Source organism: Eulemur rufifrons, chromosome 29 (genome assembly GCF_041146395.1).
Source record: "Eulemur rufifrons isolate Redbay chromosome 29, OSU_ERuf_1, whole genome shotgun sequence".
Taxonomy (NCBI): domain Eukaryota; kingdom Metazoa; phylum Chordata; class Mammalia; order Primates; family Lemuridae; genus Eulemur; species Eulemur rufifrons.
The window spans coordinates 18,831,723-18,848,938 of NC_091011.1; the positions used below are offsets into that span (position 1 = coordinate 18,831,723).

The 17,216-nt window shown below is 37.0% G+C and overlaps 1 protein-coding gene across 2 annotated transcripts in view; it reads right to left on the minus strand.

Moving 5' to 3' along the window:
• The window catches only part of SEPTIN7 (septin 7), a 109,056-nt gene extending 94,043 nt beyond the window's left edge, over positions 1-15,013 (minus strand). Inside the window, exons 1-2 of one of the 2 annotated variants that reach the window (XM_069461298.1) lie at positions 14,801-15,013; positions 13,183-13,184 (exon numbers count right to left, since the gene is read on the minus strand). In XM_069461298.1, coding sequence (XP_069317399.1) covers positions 13,183-13,184; positions 14,801-14,861 — 63 coding nt within the window. In that variant the 5' untranslated portion in view covers positions 14,862-15,013. The remainder of the gene's footprint in view (positions 1-13,182; positions 13,185-14,800) is intronic. The other variant, XM_069461299.1, reaches the window with a different exon arrangement.
• Positions 15,014-17,216: the final 2,203 nt, after the last annotated feature.

Genomic DNA, 17,216 nt, shown 5'->3' on the forward strand with positions numbered 1-17,216 from the left:
AAATAAACAAAAGATCTCCAGTGTTGATAGACTGAATGACTTAACATTGTTAAGATGGCAATCCTCCCCAAATTAATCTACAAATTCAACCCCATACCTCAGAAAATCCTAGTTGGCTTCTTTGCAGAAATTGACAAACTAATGATATAATTCACACGGAAATTCAAGTGACCCAGAATAGCCAAAACAATACCGAAACAGAACAAAGTTAGAAGATTCACACTTCCTAATTTCAAAATATATTACAAAGTTAAAGTCACTACAAATGTGTGACTGCTATAAGGACATAATAGATCAATGGAGTACAACTGAAAATATAGAAATAAACCCTTACATGTATGGTCAATTGTTTCTCCACAAGGTTGCCAACACACAATGCAAAAAGACTAGTCTTTTCAATAAAAAGTGATAGTAGATATCCACATACAAAAGAATGAAGAATGAGGTAGATTCCTACCTCATACCATACACAAAAATTAAAATGAATCAAAGGCCTAAACATAAGGTATAAAACAAAAAAACTCTTCAAAGAAAACACAGATGTAAATCTTTATGACCTTGGATTAAGCAATGGAGTCTCAGATATGACTCCAAAATCACAATCTATGTAAAAAGGAGAAAAAATGGACTTCATCAAAATTAAAAATGTTTGTGCTTCACAGAACACTATCAAGAAAGTGAAAAGACAACTTGTGGAATTGTAGAAAACACTGGCAAATCACCTATCTGATAAAGGACTTATTTCCAGAGTGTATAAAGAATTCTTACCACTGAACAATAAAAAAACAAACTAGGATTAAAAATTTGAAAAAGTATTTTAATAGACATTTCTGCAAAGAAGATCTACAAATTGCCAATAAGCACATGAAAAGATGTTCAACATCAGCAGCCATTGAGGAAGTGCAAATTAAAACCACAATGATACTACCTCATACCCAGTAGAATGGTTAACATTAAAAAGACAGATAATAACAAGTGTAGACAAGTATGTAGAGAAATTGAAACCCTCATACTTTGCTGGCAGGAATGTATAATAAAATGGGATAGCTGCTATGGAAAACAGCTTGGCAGTCCTTCAGAAAGTTAAACTAGAGTTACCCCATGATCCAGCAATTGCATTTCTAGGTATATATCCAAGAGAACTGAAAACATGTGCCCACACAAAAACTTGTATTCCAATGTTCAGAGCAGCATTACTGATAATAGCCAAAAAGTAGAAACAACCCAAATATTAACTCATGAACAGATAAACTTAATGTGGTAGTATACACACAATGGAATAATAATCCAGCAATAAAATGGAATGAAGTACTACTGAGATATGTTTCAACATGGAAAACATTAAGTGAAAGAAGCCAGTCACAAAGACCACGTTATATTCCACTTACATGAAATGTCCAAGGTAGGCAAATCCATAGAGATGGAAAGTAAATTAGTGGTTGTGAGAACCTGAGAAGTAGAGGAAATAGGGATTGACTGCTAACAGGTACAGGGTTTCTTTTGGGGCTGATAAAAATGTCCTATAAGTAGATAGTGACAATAGTTGCACAACCTTGAATATACTAAAACCAGAGAACTGTACGCTTTAAAAAAAGGTGAATTTTATGGCATGTAAATTATCTCAGTAAAGCTGTTCTAAAAACAAGCATGCATTGTGTAAAAGACTACCTTTCATATATAATTTTTATATCTCCTTTTTCACACATATCTTCTCACTTGTACAGAAAGATAGGAAAAATAAGCCAAGAAACTCATAAAATTGGTTACCTCTATGGATGGGTGGGAAAGTGATTGAAAGAAAGGAAGAATGAGAACACTGTAAAAGAAAGGTGGGAGGGATACTTCTGGGTATACTCTTTTACAGAGTTCACTAATTAACATCATGGTAATGTTTCATATACCACAATTAAAAAATAACCAAATCTGCCAGGATGTAATAAGAGCCCAAAATGGAATAGAAACAGTAACAAATGAAGCTAACTATATTTTGAAAGAAAAACATAAAGACACTGAAGGGGTAGGAAAGAAAAGAACATACGTAACTTTGGAAAACAGAATTTTAATTAGCATAATGTATTTTACAGTGTTTTAACTAACAGTAATCACTTACTGTTAATATACTATAAGGCTAAAGACAAGAAACTATACACAAATATTAATACTATACTCTAGCAAGTTATATAATAACAGTTCTTAAGCTACATCTATGTATATAATAGGATCTAACAAATATGTAAATAAATTGTGGATGACAGCTAGGTTTCTCAATGTTGGAAAAAAGAATTACAAATAAGGAAAAGAGAAAGGCTAGAATGAAGCCTGCATTAATAGACTGGAATTGGTGTGCCAGTATAAATCCATGATTTTTAACATATTAACATATGTAAAGAAATAAAGATGTGTGTATGTATATAAATTCATATATTTCCTACCTGTCTGCTCAAAACACATAGAAGCAATGATACCCCAATAGTGATGAGCACTTCCAGTAGCCAAATCTTGGTTTCTAAATGCTATTCTCAAATAAAAGGAACCTGGACTCTTGGACAATGGTTGATTCCAGGGCTCCAGAAAAAATATAAAATGAACCAGAAAGTAAGGAAGTACTCAAAAAAATGATGGGAGCATGTTGAAATGAACAAGAGCCAACTTGAAAGAGCTCCCAATGGACAATTTAAGCAACAAATCAAGGAAAAAAATTAATATTTGTGTGGTCATACTAATATTAATAATTGAATGAATTAATGAATAAATAAAAGAGCCCTTCCTTACAACAGAATCCCAACTTTAAAATGTAGCATGATGTAAACAGAAAATCACTATTAAGACAAACAGCACAGTAATAACTACTACCGGTAAGAATTATTGACAGATGCAAAAACTAGTTGGTAAAAGTATAATGAGAAGATATTTTCATAGTCCAAAAAGAACTAATATCTAAAAAATTCTTAAAACTCAATAGGACAAATAAGCCAATTTTAAAATGGACCAACGAATTCAACAGGCCACCACAGACAACATATAGATAGATAGCAAATAAGCACAGAAAATCCTCAACATCATCAGTCATTAGAAAAATACAAATTTATAATGAGCTATCTCTACAAATCTGTAAGAATGATTAAAATCAGTAAGTTGACCATTCCATGTGTTGGTGAATATGTGAAACTGGAATTTTTATTCACTTCTGATGGAAACATAATGTGTTACAAAGTTGGAAAATAGTTTTGCAATTTCTTAAAAAGTTAAACATACACCTACCATATGACATAGCCCAAGTATTCACCCAAGAGAGATGAAATCACGTGCCACCATTATTACAGCTTTTTAAAAAGTTTACAGGAAAAAAAGTCTGAAAGAAAATACTCCCCAAATTTTAACACTGGTTGTATTTACCTAACTGGCTTAGAGGTAATTCAGCTTTCTATTATGTCCCATTTTCCAAGTTATTATCAAGGAACCTGAAGCATTGCCATTAAAAAAAAAAATCACATAGAAAATGAAGTTATATGCACGAAAAGTTAGCATGGGTTTACTTTTTAATAGAGAAGTTAGATGTTCTTTATTTTCCCTTTATTACAAATTTATTAGACTGCAAAGGAAGAAACTATAGAAGATAATTCTGACAAGATCTCAATCATGATGTGAATATGGGCAAGGTAGAAAATATAGGATAGAATACTAGTAAAATAAGATGAATGAATAGCATGTCAACTTCAGCAGAATTATACACCATAAGGATCCATGGATTTTGTTTTATAGTTCAAGGTAAAGGAAAAATCATCAAGAACTCAAATAGTTGGAAAAAGTTTCCCAGAATGGGTAGTTTTGTGCTGAGCCTTCCATAAGGAATGAGGGACTTCAAGGTAGGTAAGAACATCATAAGCAGAGGCAAGAATACCAAATATTACTCAATATGAATACGAGGAAAAGGCCAAACCAAAGAGGTCCTAAAATGATTGCCCAAAGTTTTTAATAAAAGAATATACAGGAGAATCAGAAGGCAGTGTATAAGTATAGCTAGCCAGAAATCTGAATTCTAGTATCTGCTGTAACTTAGAGCTATGCTCTGGTTGGTAACTTATATAACCTTTCTGAGCCTTACATTGGGAAAATGTCTTGATTAGGTTATTTGTAAAGTATTTAAGGAATAATTAATATAAAGGGTTGGGTACTTCACATACAATAAATACAATAAATGACAGTTGTTATAGTGGTGGTGGAATAAATGATAGCTATTATTAAGGCCTCTGAACTTTTTATCTTAAAGGTAAGTGATTCCCAGACTTGGCTGTAATCAGAAGTATCTAGGGAGCTTTTGATAAAAACAGATAACTTGGGCCCCAGCCTAGATGTAGGGAATTAGAATCGTGCTGGTAGGGCCCAGGACATAGTGTTTTTAATAAGAATCCTAGAAGCCAGTATTATGAATAATTGATACTTCAAGTTCCGTAATAAGTAAATTATTTTATAAAAGTAGTGCTTCAGGCACATTTATTTTAAAAAGATTTATTTAATGAAGTTGGAAGAGACTATAAGCAAAAAGACCAGTGAGGAAACTACTGTATAGGGGAAAAGGTCCCTTGTTCACCTTGGCTAGATTCTAATTTATTAAATGGAACCCATTGGCAACCAACTATACGTAGGGCACCCATCTTTCAATTAATAAGCAATGGAATCTCCCAATCCTATCCAAAACTTTCAACACAGATTCAAATAAAAGATGTTTCCAGCAAGCACAAAACTCCTTACTTCCTTGACATTTCCCTTAATCCTGGCCAGTACTAATGTTGATGGTGCATTTTTTCATATACTGTGCTGTATTTGCATGCTTGTGATATTCTTTCCGCATTTCCTCCATGCTGACCAAATATTTCAAAAAGAAAGGGGCTGTAACTTTTCGACAAATCTAAAATTATCCCAAAATTTCCAAAAAGAAAAAGGGGCTACATCTAGGTAATTATCTTTCTAACAGCACAGCACCATGCTCTAACACAAACTTAAGTATGTTTGGTAGGTCTACATGCCAGCTAAGTCATTTCAGTTATCTTTTTGGCTCACAGCTGAATTAATCATCTCTCTAAAGTAATTCCTAATTGTTCTGCACTAGACCAACTTTTACATTCTAATATAAAACCCAAGACAGGGCTGACTAGCTCTATGTGGTATCACTAATTTTATCCATTTGTGCCAACTTCTTATTTTTCCAAAATTAAACTAAAAAAATGTTATCTACTTGATTTGCCCTTCCTAGCAACAAGAAAGCTACCAGACTACAAACTGTCCTCTGACAATCTATAGTCCTTGCAAATTATACAATGACCTATCATATTTTGATTTTGATAGTTCTTTTTTATTTGCACAATTTTATATAACCATAGAATAGGAACCATGCCTACTTAAATTTATTTCCCTTTCACCTAGCATATCAGTTACATAGAATATATACAGGAACTAGAAATGGAAATTTAGCTCAACGCTTAGAGAGCAAACCCTCAATAAAGAAATAAACTAGGAAATAAAAAACTGAGCAACTAAAACATAAAAGACTTGTAACAGCAAACTGTGTAGCTAAAAAACAGCAAGAACAGAAGGCAGGTACATCCATCAGAGCAGAAAAATGTGAAAAGCTATGTAATAGTTTTTTAAAAAGTCCTCATATTACTTAATAACCCCATATTATAAGTCACAGCGCAAAACCAAATATTCCAGATGGTGGTTTTAAGAAGTTCAGTATATTTTGCTGAAAGTAGGGGAGCTAATCATTTTATACATAACAAATCTCTCTCTAGTAATATAAGAAACGTAAATTAAAACAAGTTTAAGCTACTTAACTAACACCCCAGGGAAATAACTGGAGAAGAGGTTTGCTTAAAGATGCTCTTAAAAATACTATTAATATTTTTATAATTCTAAAATGTCAAAACGACCAAATGTCCCAAAATAATAAAATGACTAGGCAAATTATAACATTGGAATACCATACACATATTGAAAATAACCTGCATATAGATCAATAGACCAAAATCTATATTAAATATTAAGTGAATACCTTGGTTTTGTATAAAAATTAAGAGTTTACAGAGTACTTTTACTTATGTTACCTCATAATATAATTCACACCAGAGGTTCTCAATTCTGGCTTTCATCAGAATTACCTAGAATACTTAAAACACAAACTTTTGGGCCCCACCTGGTGAATTAAAGAACCTCCAAGTGTGTGAAGCATTGGAAATGTTTCCAATGCCCACTCAGGTTTAGAACCACTAATATACCTTTAATTAGAACCATGAAAAAAGATATATAATTAAGAAAGAATACAAATTAACCTATAATAATTAAAATAATTTAATGTTTTCCTCTTCTTGGTTAATTTGTTTAAATTAATCATAAAAAGTACTAACTTTATATATTAAACTTTTTGTTACTGCAAATGATTTAAATGTTGATATTTGAAAATACATTAGTTACTGGAAAATTTTTCCTTATACAGATCATCTCACATCCCAGAATGTTACTTGTAACAGCCAAGGTGATACCCTGTTTATTTTTATTTTTTTTTTTTTGTAACAATGGTATAAGCAAAAAGCACTAAGATAAAATTATTAATGAAAATTTTGCTTTCTCTTACACAAATAATGATCTCACTCAAAATATTTACAGTATTCTCTAAAACTGAAGGACAATACATAACAAAATCTTCCTCAAAAAGAAACAATTCTGATTACAATCTGAATGGACAATTTGAATATATAAGGATAAAAAATGTCACAGTGCAAATAAACACTAGCATAACCCTTAGTCTGACAACTGCTACTGTGAAAGGTGCCAGTAGAACTTTTAAGTAAGTAAAACATTTCAGCACTATCCAAGAAACAGTGACCCCCGTCTAACTTTGAAGGACATGGAAGTTTCACACAAATCACTTCATTGCAACTCTGCTCACAAATTCACTTATTAAACATAAAAATTCAAAGCACAAATGAATACATTTACAATAATCTTAAAACATTTCTTTTCTATCCTAAATGTCTCTCCTAGTATTGAGAGACCCCAGAAGACATGCTCACTTGGATGTCTCTCAGCTTCTCAATTTTATGTTTAAAGTACCTATTTCAAGAAATGGTACATACTCATCTACCCATTCACTCAAGCCAAAAGGCTCACATATTCTGGATTCATTACTCACGCATCTTCCCAAATACCTTACAACCATCCCTTTCAGGCCCTTTACCACAGCCCTACTTTTGTCCATTTTTTAGAACTAGGACTACTGCACTAATCTCCCTCAATTCACTAGCCCGCACCTTGGAGCCCTATCCGAACCTCCAGTGAGAATTATCATGATGATTCTCATGGTTACCATTCTTAAAACCTTTCAATAAACATTAAAAAAAAGAAAATCCTCAGCATGGCATCCAGGTATCTGTTTACATCTCTAGCCTCATAAACTGGGACTAACATGATTTCTCAGCCTAGAATAAATATCCTTACTCCTCCTCCTCTACCTAATCACTCCTATCCACCTTTAAAGATACACGTTCTCCAGTTTGTAAAAGGTATCCTGCTCTGTAATACCATTGTAAACTCTATATAACTTTAAGTCATATCACAAGTTATTTACTAAGTCCATGCCAGGTCTACAGATACAAAAGTGAATAAAACACAGTGTTTGACTTTAAGTCACAGTGGAGGAAGAAAAATAAAGTCAATTGCAATATACTCTGATAACTTTCTTTTAAGCTAACATCTGAATCCTTATTATATGCCAGGCATCATGCTAATGATTTGCCATGTATTAACTCATTTAAATCTCTAGTACACTTATGACCGCCCCCCCCTTTACAGAGAAGGAAACATAAAATTTCTATGATTTGCCCAGGGTTCAGTTAAGCTTTATTTTAGAGTTGGGATCTGAATCCAGCTCTGACTCCAGAACCTAAGCTTTTAGTCACCATGCTTTTATGTCTACTGTGATAGCATTTAATTCAGTTTCCCTAGTGCCCAGCATACAGCAGGTACAAGACATATATGTGTTTAATGAATGAACTTGAGCATTCAAGTTCTAAACTACTACTGATGTAACAACTTAACATCAATACTGGCGCTTTAACTGGTAGTATCTTGCTTCAAAGTTCAAAAGCACTGAGATACTAACAAATGTGAAATGATCAATGTCCCAAGTTCCTCATCATGTCACAGTTTGTAATAGCAAAATATTGTAAATTGATGTCTATCAAAGTGGACATGTTAAATCATAGTCTATCCACACGCTATGATCTAAATATACTCCTCCAAAACTCCTATATTGAAAATAATCACCAATGTGATGGTATTATTAGAGTATTAATGATCTTACAAAAGAGGTGCATGGAAGCTATTCACCCCTTCCACCCTTTCTGCAACATGAGGACATAACATTAGTGCCCTCAAGAAGAAGCAGCGTTTTAAGGTACCATCTTGGAAGCAGAGACTTGGCCCTCACCCTACACCGAACCTGCCAGCACCTTGATCTTGGACTTTCCAACCTCCAGAACGTTAAGAAATAAATTTCTGTTCTTGATAAATTATTCAGTCTCAGATATTTTGTTACAGCAGCCAAATGGACTGAGACACCATATAGTGGATTTATACAGCTATATATGTACGGCTTATGTACTGATATGAAATAATCTAAGATACACTAATAGAAAAAAAAAAAAGGAAGAAAGAATATGTTTTATGCCACCAAAGGTGGGGGCAAGAAGGATATATGTTTTTAACTTCCATATACAAAAAAAAAAAAAAAAAACACCTTTGGAAGAACACACAAGAAACTGTTAAGTAGGTTGTCTGAGGAGCAGGAAACTGGGTGACTTGAGAATAGGAATAGGAAGATTTCACTATATATCTCTTTTGAATTTTGAACCAAGTGATTACATTATCTATTCAAAAAATAAGCTCCTAATAAAATAATCAAAAAGCAATTTCAGAAATGAAAACACAAATATTATAACAAACTGGGCATGGGCCATAGCTTTCTTGATTGCTACTATTTCACAGTATCTGATACTTGTTGGAGTCAAATATTTGTTAAATATTTTGTAAACAAGGTTTACAAAAATACCAAATTGCCACTGCAGGAGTATTTCAAATATATTTTAAAAAGAACAGTAAAACTGGGGAAAAATGGTTTTGATTTTCCTGAAAGAGAGTCAATCAGAGTCAAAGATCTTCAGGGCCCCATCCCAAGCCTACTACAGCTTACCAAACTCTGGAACACTATCTGTATGCTTTTAAAAGTACCAAGGTGATCATTCTAACTATTTCATGTTTTCTTCATGTTTGAAATCTTACATAATAAGGGGGGGGGGCTTTAAAAAGCTACCCAGAAATGACTTTAAATAAGTCAAGTATATACATATTGTATCTCAATAAAACTGTTAAAAAACAAAACAATACACTAATCTATGGCTATTAGAAATCAGAACAGGGGTTACCTGGAGCAGAAGGGGGATAACTGCAATGGGGTACAAGAAACTCTGGGATGGTGGAAATGTTCTGTATCTTGATTGGAATAAAGGCTACAAGATGTATGTGTACACATGTCAAAATTCATTGAACTAAACAATTTTACTGTATGAAAGCCATAACTCAATAAAGTTACTTAATAACTTGGGAAGCATTTGGACATGCAGATTCCTGGGCTCCTCTTCCAGAGATTGTGAATCTATGGGTCTGTAGTGAGAACCAGTTAATCTGCATTTTTAACTCCAGGCTATGATTGACCCTTCTTGCATGAGTGTCATCAATTACACTTTGGAAAATACTGACCTAACATAATGTTCTACATCCAGTAATTACTTATAACACTTGCAAAAAATACATGAATTAATGATAAATTTATACCAAAACAAAAACAAACAAACAAAAAAAATGCTACCTAGGTGATTGTGATTCCCAAGTTTGGGCAATACTAACAAAATTAAGTGACAGGAGTTCTAGGAGGAAGAATTAAGGAGTAAGATGGTTAAGGAAGACTTATTCCTTCTTCTCCATCTTCTACAATTCTTCAATGGCTCTCAATCACCTAGTGCAGAGGTTCTCAATTAGGGGCGATTCTACCCAAGAGTTGTCATTTGGCAATGTATGCAGACATTTTTTTCATTTTCACAAGTGGAGAAGGCATGTGCTACTGGCATCTTAGTGGGTTGAGGCCAGGGATACTGGTTAATATGTACAATGCACATATCCGACCACCCATCCACTCATAATGAAGAATTCTAAAACCTCAAATGAGAAACTCTGACCTGGAGCCTCACCTCAAATGAAGGTACCAAAAGTACTCAGTTGTGGCCTCAAAGCTAAAAAACACAATAGAATTAACATGTTACATCTTCAGGCAAGTCAATTTTTACTTCCAGATTAGTGGAGAAAGAGGAATAGTCTCATCTTTATATTTTACATAAAGCAAACAAATATAGAATAAAATGCAAATGTCACATGAATACATAAGACTTAAAAAGCTTCAGAAAGCTTTAAAAAGCTTCAGGCTACCCACATCCACAAATCACAGAGGAAACTTACTCTCCTCAGCCTTCAAAGTATAATACTTTTGAAGTTAAGAAACACTGGCCTAAAATACTGTACATAAACTTTAGCATGACTGTTTTGTTACTGCAGCATTATCTAACCTAGTACTATTCAAAGTGTATTCTGTGGATCAGTGAGCCAGTCTGTGAATTGTTTATCAGTTTATATCAAAGAACTATAGAAATTGAGAGCACAAAAATGCATTTTTTATAGCAGAATAATTTTACATCTATTGGATCTAATAAAAAGTTAGGCTTATATTTTGTCTTTCTTATTCCATCTTCATTTTTTAAAAAATTTGCAGTAAAGTCATACACTGCATAATGACATTTCAATCAACGATGGACTACATACATGACAGTGATACCACAGACTATCATGGAGCTGAAAAATTCCTATTACCAAGTGATGTCCTACAGTCATAAGTTCATAGCACAACGCACTATCTTTTCTATGTTTAAATATGTTTAGAAGCACAAATACTTACCACTGTGTTATAACTGCCTACAGCATTCAGTACAGTAACATGTTGTACAGGTTTGTAGCCTAGGAGCAACGGGCTATATACCATATAGTCTAGGTGTGTAGTAGGCTATTCCATCCAGGTTTCTGTAAGTGCACTCTATGATGTTCACACAATAACGAAATCACTTGATGATGCATTTCTCAGAATGTATCCCCATCATTAAGTAAGCAATGCATGATCGTTCTTTTGTATTTTACAATGACATCGATTGACAGTGGATTACAAAAAATTTTAAGTCCCTCATCAGTTTGAGAAGCACTAACCTAATCTGTTCTGACTGATACATCTAGTGAATGGCAAAGCCAAGATTTGAATCCATATCTGACAACAAAACTTTCTTAATCATTACATGCTTCCACTATCATTAAGAATTTGAACTCAAACACCTGTGTGTAATTCCTACCTCTTGAGAGCTGGACTGTACCAGGTATGAGTCACAAGGACTTTCTGTGTGTCTGGCCTGTGGCCTTCAACACCAAAACCAAGTCAAGCTCCCTTTTTGACCTCTCTTTCCTGGGCCCATGCTCAAAACTTAGTCTCTAGCTCTCCAATAATGCAAAAGGACAAGAGAAGTCAAAAACAAAGAAAAGATCATATTTCTCCTCAAGGCCTGGAGCAGAGTCCTTGAATGCTACTGTTTTCTTTAAGGACTCACCCTAGTTTCTACCTGGCTTTGCAGGATGGATGGCCTCCTCTTAAGTAGGAGTAGCCCCAGATCTCTCTAACCACACTAGCTATATGGAGTACAGAATAAATGAATCCAAATTAAAAAGCCACACGGAACTAACAGCCTTTATTAAACTTCCTTCCTCACATCAAGACTTCCAACCCTGAAGACTTAAAAACCTTAGATTTGACCCACCCATACTGAACTTTGACCATGATCTTTAGTTTAAAAAAAAAAAAAATTGCATTCCAATCCAATACATAGTACTTCAAAAACACAATTTAACTCCCCTCAAAAAAATCCACACCAAGTGCAATGCTCTGCTAATTTTTCTTTTTCTTTTTAAATATTAGAAGAAATTCACAAACTGATTTTAAGACCTATTAATAGGTAGCAATCTGCAAAACACTACTGTAAAGTCCAATAATCTACATTTAACAGTATGCTTTCATCTGACAAACCAAACCCATAATCAAGCTACCTTAAACTTTTATTCCTTAAAAACATAATTTTTCTACATCAGTTTCCATTATACAATCTTACGTCATTTACATTCCAAATTTTGTACAGAAAAAGAAATATACAAAAAGTTTTGTCTCAAAACTTAGTAAAATACATAAATTGTTAAAATAAAAATGTTCAACTTCTAATCAAAAATTGAAGATAATGTATTAAAATAGTCAAAATGTAAAACATGGTTCTCTGCTGGCAATTTAGTCAGATAACAATACTTTACTGGCAATTCCCACAATACAGTCTACAGTGAATATGTACATAAGTTTGAAAACAACCTGCTCTACCACTATCCTTATTTTGGCTGGTCCCCTCATCTAATCACACCCCATTACTGAGACCTTAGAAGCCACAGATCTAACTTTTCTTCCTCCCTCCTTCCTCTCGAGCTTTGTTGTTGTTATAGCATATCCCTCTAAATTACCCTAAGGTCTGTCAGGAGTCCTAACTTGTCTCACACTAGCTCAGAAGTTCTGGTATGGACTTATTTAAACTTATTTCTATGGGAAAATGCACAAATTCAAATGATCAATTTTATAACAAACTTCCAAAACATAATCCATTTATAATACTACCCTTCCATTAGTTATGCATCAAATTACCTTATCTGAAAACCAAAACTATCAACCAAAATTGTTAAACTAAACAGAAAAACATGATATCCTTTCTGTAAGTTAAAACCAAATCAATATAAACATAAATTTCTGTTATCATTTATGAATTTGAATTCTGTAAGCCTAAGAGTACATGCGATATTTTTAACAACTGTATTAAGAAGACCTAGCTCCATCATGTTGTCCCATCAGAGAATGACACAATGCTACCATGCAAACCATCTATGTAGCTTTCACATTTATTTCATAGTTCCACTCAACTCTAACTCCTTTAATCCCACCCACTGAACAGCTGAGTGGGATGAAAGATTGTTTCCTGCTCCCCACCCCACACAACCACCACCCCTTGCTCATTCCCTTCTAGTTTGGAGGAATAAGGAATCCTGGCAGATTCCTGACTTGGTAATTGTTTCTATCCATCCTTCAGTCTATCAGGATTCCATAAATTTCAACCCTACCTGTACACTTAAAGCCTAACGACTCCTCAACTTGTGCATAAACTTTAAGAGGAAAAACTGACTAAATATGTACATAAATATGTAAAACAAGTGAAATGCTTGTAAATCTAGATTATCTGTTCATTTAGATTCTCAAGGGCACTCAGGAAGATATTCTTCCACTTCATCAAACTAACACAGCCAAAAGAAGTAATTCTTAAAGCTGAACTATTTAGCAATAAATTTGCAAGAATTTAAGTACTATGTTATTATTTCAGTAACTAAGCAAACACCTGAACGTCACAAACTATGAAAACCCAGATTTGAAACAGTGTACTCTCAAAAAGTAACTTAGCAAATGGAAATGTGCTAGAAAAATCTCAGTTGCTTATTTCTTACTATACACAGTTGAAATGGAACTCAGGAGTGGAAAATGTGAATGAAATGGCCTGTCCTTTTTCCAATATGTGGGGGAGGAAAGGAAATGGAAGGGCTTCTAAGGAGAATAACTGAGAATACTTAAATATTTTCAAAAATTAATTTCCTTAAACTTCACCAGTACTTATCTCCACTCCCTCCCTTTTCCAGGGACCCTTCCCACCCTTTCCACTTCCTCCGGAGGGCGCCCTTCCCAAACGTTCTCTTTCCCCTATTCCTAAAAATTAAGCCCAAACCCCAAACCCCAAACCAAGCTCCTGATCCTCCTGTCTCAAGGCTCGCCCGCCATCCACCGACCTTCCGGGCTGCGCCTGGGGAAAAGCAACCCCGAGAGACCGGGAGAGGGAAGCGAGTAGGCGAGGCGGTTGCCAGAGCTGCTGGAGCTCTGGAGCAGCAGCAGCTGCTGCTGCTGCTGCTGCTGCTGCTGCGGCTGCCGCCGCCGCCGCAGCCGCAGCCGCCGCCAGCACCGCAGCCTCAGCCTGGTGCATCCTTCTTCCTCCCTCCCCGCCGCCGCCCTCCCGGGGCCGGCCCACACAGCACCCCGGCCCGAGCGCTCGCACACACATCCCCACCCTCCTCGCCAGGCCCGCTCCCTCACGAGGGGAGCTCCGCCAAGGGTGCTGCGGCCGGCGACAGGAGAAAGCAGGGCCGCGGGAGCCGGCGGGCCCGGGAGGAGGCGAGCGGATGGAGGGAGGCAAGGGCTGAGCTAAGACGACCCCGCTCGAGCAGCTGCAGCCGCGGAGGCCGCAGCTCACGTCTCCCCGAGCCCCAGGCCCGCCCGCCGCGGCACAGGAAATGCCGCCGCCTCGGCTCTCCTCACGTTCAATTCAAACTGTCACCGCCGCCACCTCCCCTCCCCCCGGGCCCGCCGCTGCCGCGCCCCGGGCCCGCCGTCGCCCCCACCCCACCTCCCCTCGCCGCTGCTCCCCGCCTCGATTCAGGGCGTTTCCCCGGCTCGGTCCAGCGGCCGCAAAGCCTCCCAGCAATCGGAGCCGCCGACCTCGAGTTGCGACGGCCCAAAGCTGAGACTCACCCATGGTGCTGCTGTTGACGCTCCTCTCCTCAGCAGCAGCGGATCTCGCACTGACCGACATCCCCTCCCCCCTCCGCGACCAGCCCCGGCGCAGCGCAGCCCGCCGATTCTCCAAAGCCGCCTACGCCGATTCCGCGGCGTAGCCGCCCGGCGTCGCTGCCCAGCTTACGCACGCGACAGCAGGCGAACTCCTCCACTGGCTCTCGCCAGACTCCCGCTCCCTCCTCCGTCCCCCGCCCCCTCAGACGAGGCTTCCGGGCCGAACAGAAACTGGCTTCAATCTCGCGAGATTACCCCCTCCCATGTCTGGCCGCCTCACTCCATTTCGAGCATGGCTTCATGGGCATCGGCGACGTTTTGATGTTCGGGTTTAGCCGCCATGTTTAAATTGGCCGGATTTGGCACCTTGAAGTCACGGATAGTCGGGTTTCTTTGCGTGTTCGGTCAACACTGCCTCTAAGGTTAGCCGCGTTACATTTGTCGGTGAAAACCTGGGGCCGCTGAGGGAGTGGTCGACGGGGTGCGAGGGTGGGGTCTTGCCCGAATTAAAGATGGCCGTGGTCAGTGCCGCCCCGCGCAATTTCACGTCAGGTTTTGGAGCTGCGGGAGCCGCCCGGTTGGCCTCAGCGCCTCTTTACGGAATTGGCGTAAGGCAAAAAGGCGCTGCTGGAAGTGCTAGACTGGGCAACTGCCCCAGGGCGGGGGCCGCGTCTGTTGCTGGGCTTCTAGCGACTGACCTGGCGGCTTTGTCAGAGTGAAGAGATACTTCGAGGCAGGTGTCTACGCCCTCATCCATCACTGTTTCCTCTGCTTTCGGGGAGAAAAATGAGATTAGACCTCGGTTGCCCCGACACTTCCTCGTGCTGTCACGTTGGTGGCCTTTCACAGCCAAGAGGTCATCGGCTGCTGCAGCCTCCACTGTGGACTGTCTACTGTCACGTTCGTGTGGGCTCACCTTGTTGATGCTCGGTTCCGTCCGCTTGGAGCTCTCACCATAGTTGATGAAATGAATGGACACATGAAACTTGGGTAACAAAGAGTAAAAAAGGTCTAAGATTCTGTGATCTTGTACTATAGCGATGGATGTCGCTCCTTGGAACCTTCCCCAAATGCTTTCTAATGAAAGCCTTACTTGGAATAACCCATGGTCTTCCGTACATTTCTTGAAACTAATGGCTCTTCCTTGTATCCTTCATGCACATGTGTTAATTTTCCTGTTAAACTGCATATTAAGGGATTTTATATATATATATATGCACGCACACAAAGTTATGAGCACGTGTAACAATGTTCAGTGCAGCATAGCCTACGTTATTAGTGAAATAATGTCCACTAATAGAAGAATGAATAAGTTACATCTTTGAGCAAATTAACATACGTGGGATACTAAACAATGAAAATCAATAAACAAAAGCTATCATTTTTAATATGGATAGAGTTCATCAACATAATGTAAGGAAAAAAGCAAGTTTCAGAAAGATGTTTATGACATACCATAAGTAAAACTTTAAAAATAAGAAACATATGAGATCAAATTGTAAAAATCATATAAGGAAATGATACATACCTAATTCAGCATAATGGTTACTTCCAGAGAGGAGGAGAAGGGAATGTAATAGGAAGGGTTCACTTGTATCTATAATGTTTTATTTTCTACCAAAAGTAATCTACAGGAAATGTGGCAAAACATTAAGATTTTCTAAAGCTAGGTGGAGGGTACATGGGTATTCAATTGTAATTTTCTTCTGTACTCTTCTGTATACTTGAAATATTTCCAGGTTTTTAAGGAAGGAAATTTTATCCAAGGAAGCAACTTATTTTGTCTCTTGTGTTTCTTATGCTGTTTCATAAGTCTGCATTCTTACTGAATTACTCATAAAGTCTGTTACAACTCCTCTGCCCAACCAATCATTGTGTTAAATTTCTGAAATGTCACATGAGCATTTTACTTTGGGAAATTTCGTTAAATTTCTATTTTTGAAAATGGCAGTGTAGCAAGGAGGATAAATGTATAGCCTCTGGATTCAGATTGCCTGGGTTCAAATCTCAGCTCACCATTTATTAGGCATGTGACCAATGACGAGGTACTTAACTTTTCTGTGATCCAGTTTCTTCATCTATAAATGGAGATAATAGTTATCCAATAGGGTTTTTGTGAGTGCTAAATGAAGTAATATACGTGCCCAGTGCCTAGTAAATGCTTAATAAGTATTACCTTTATATAAACCATTTTAAAATATTAAACCAAATGCTATTATTAATATGATAGTCTAAAAGAAGAAAATCTTTGCCTCTCATCTCTATTGCTATATTTCTTTGAGGATGATCTCTTAGTGGGTATTAAAAAGATGAATTGTGTTATTTTGTGCTCTGAAAATAGATAAATTCTTAATATTAAAAAATATTAACTTCCTTG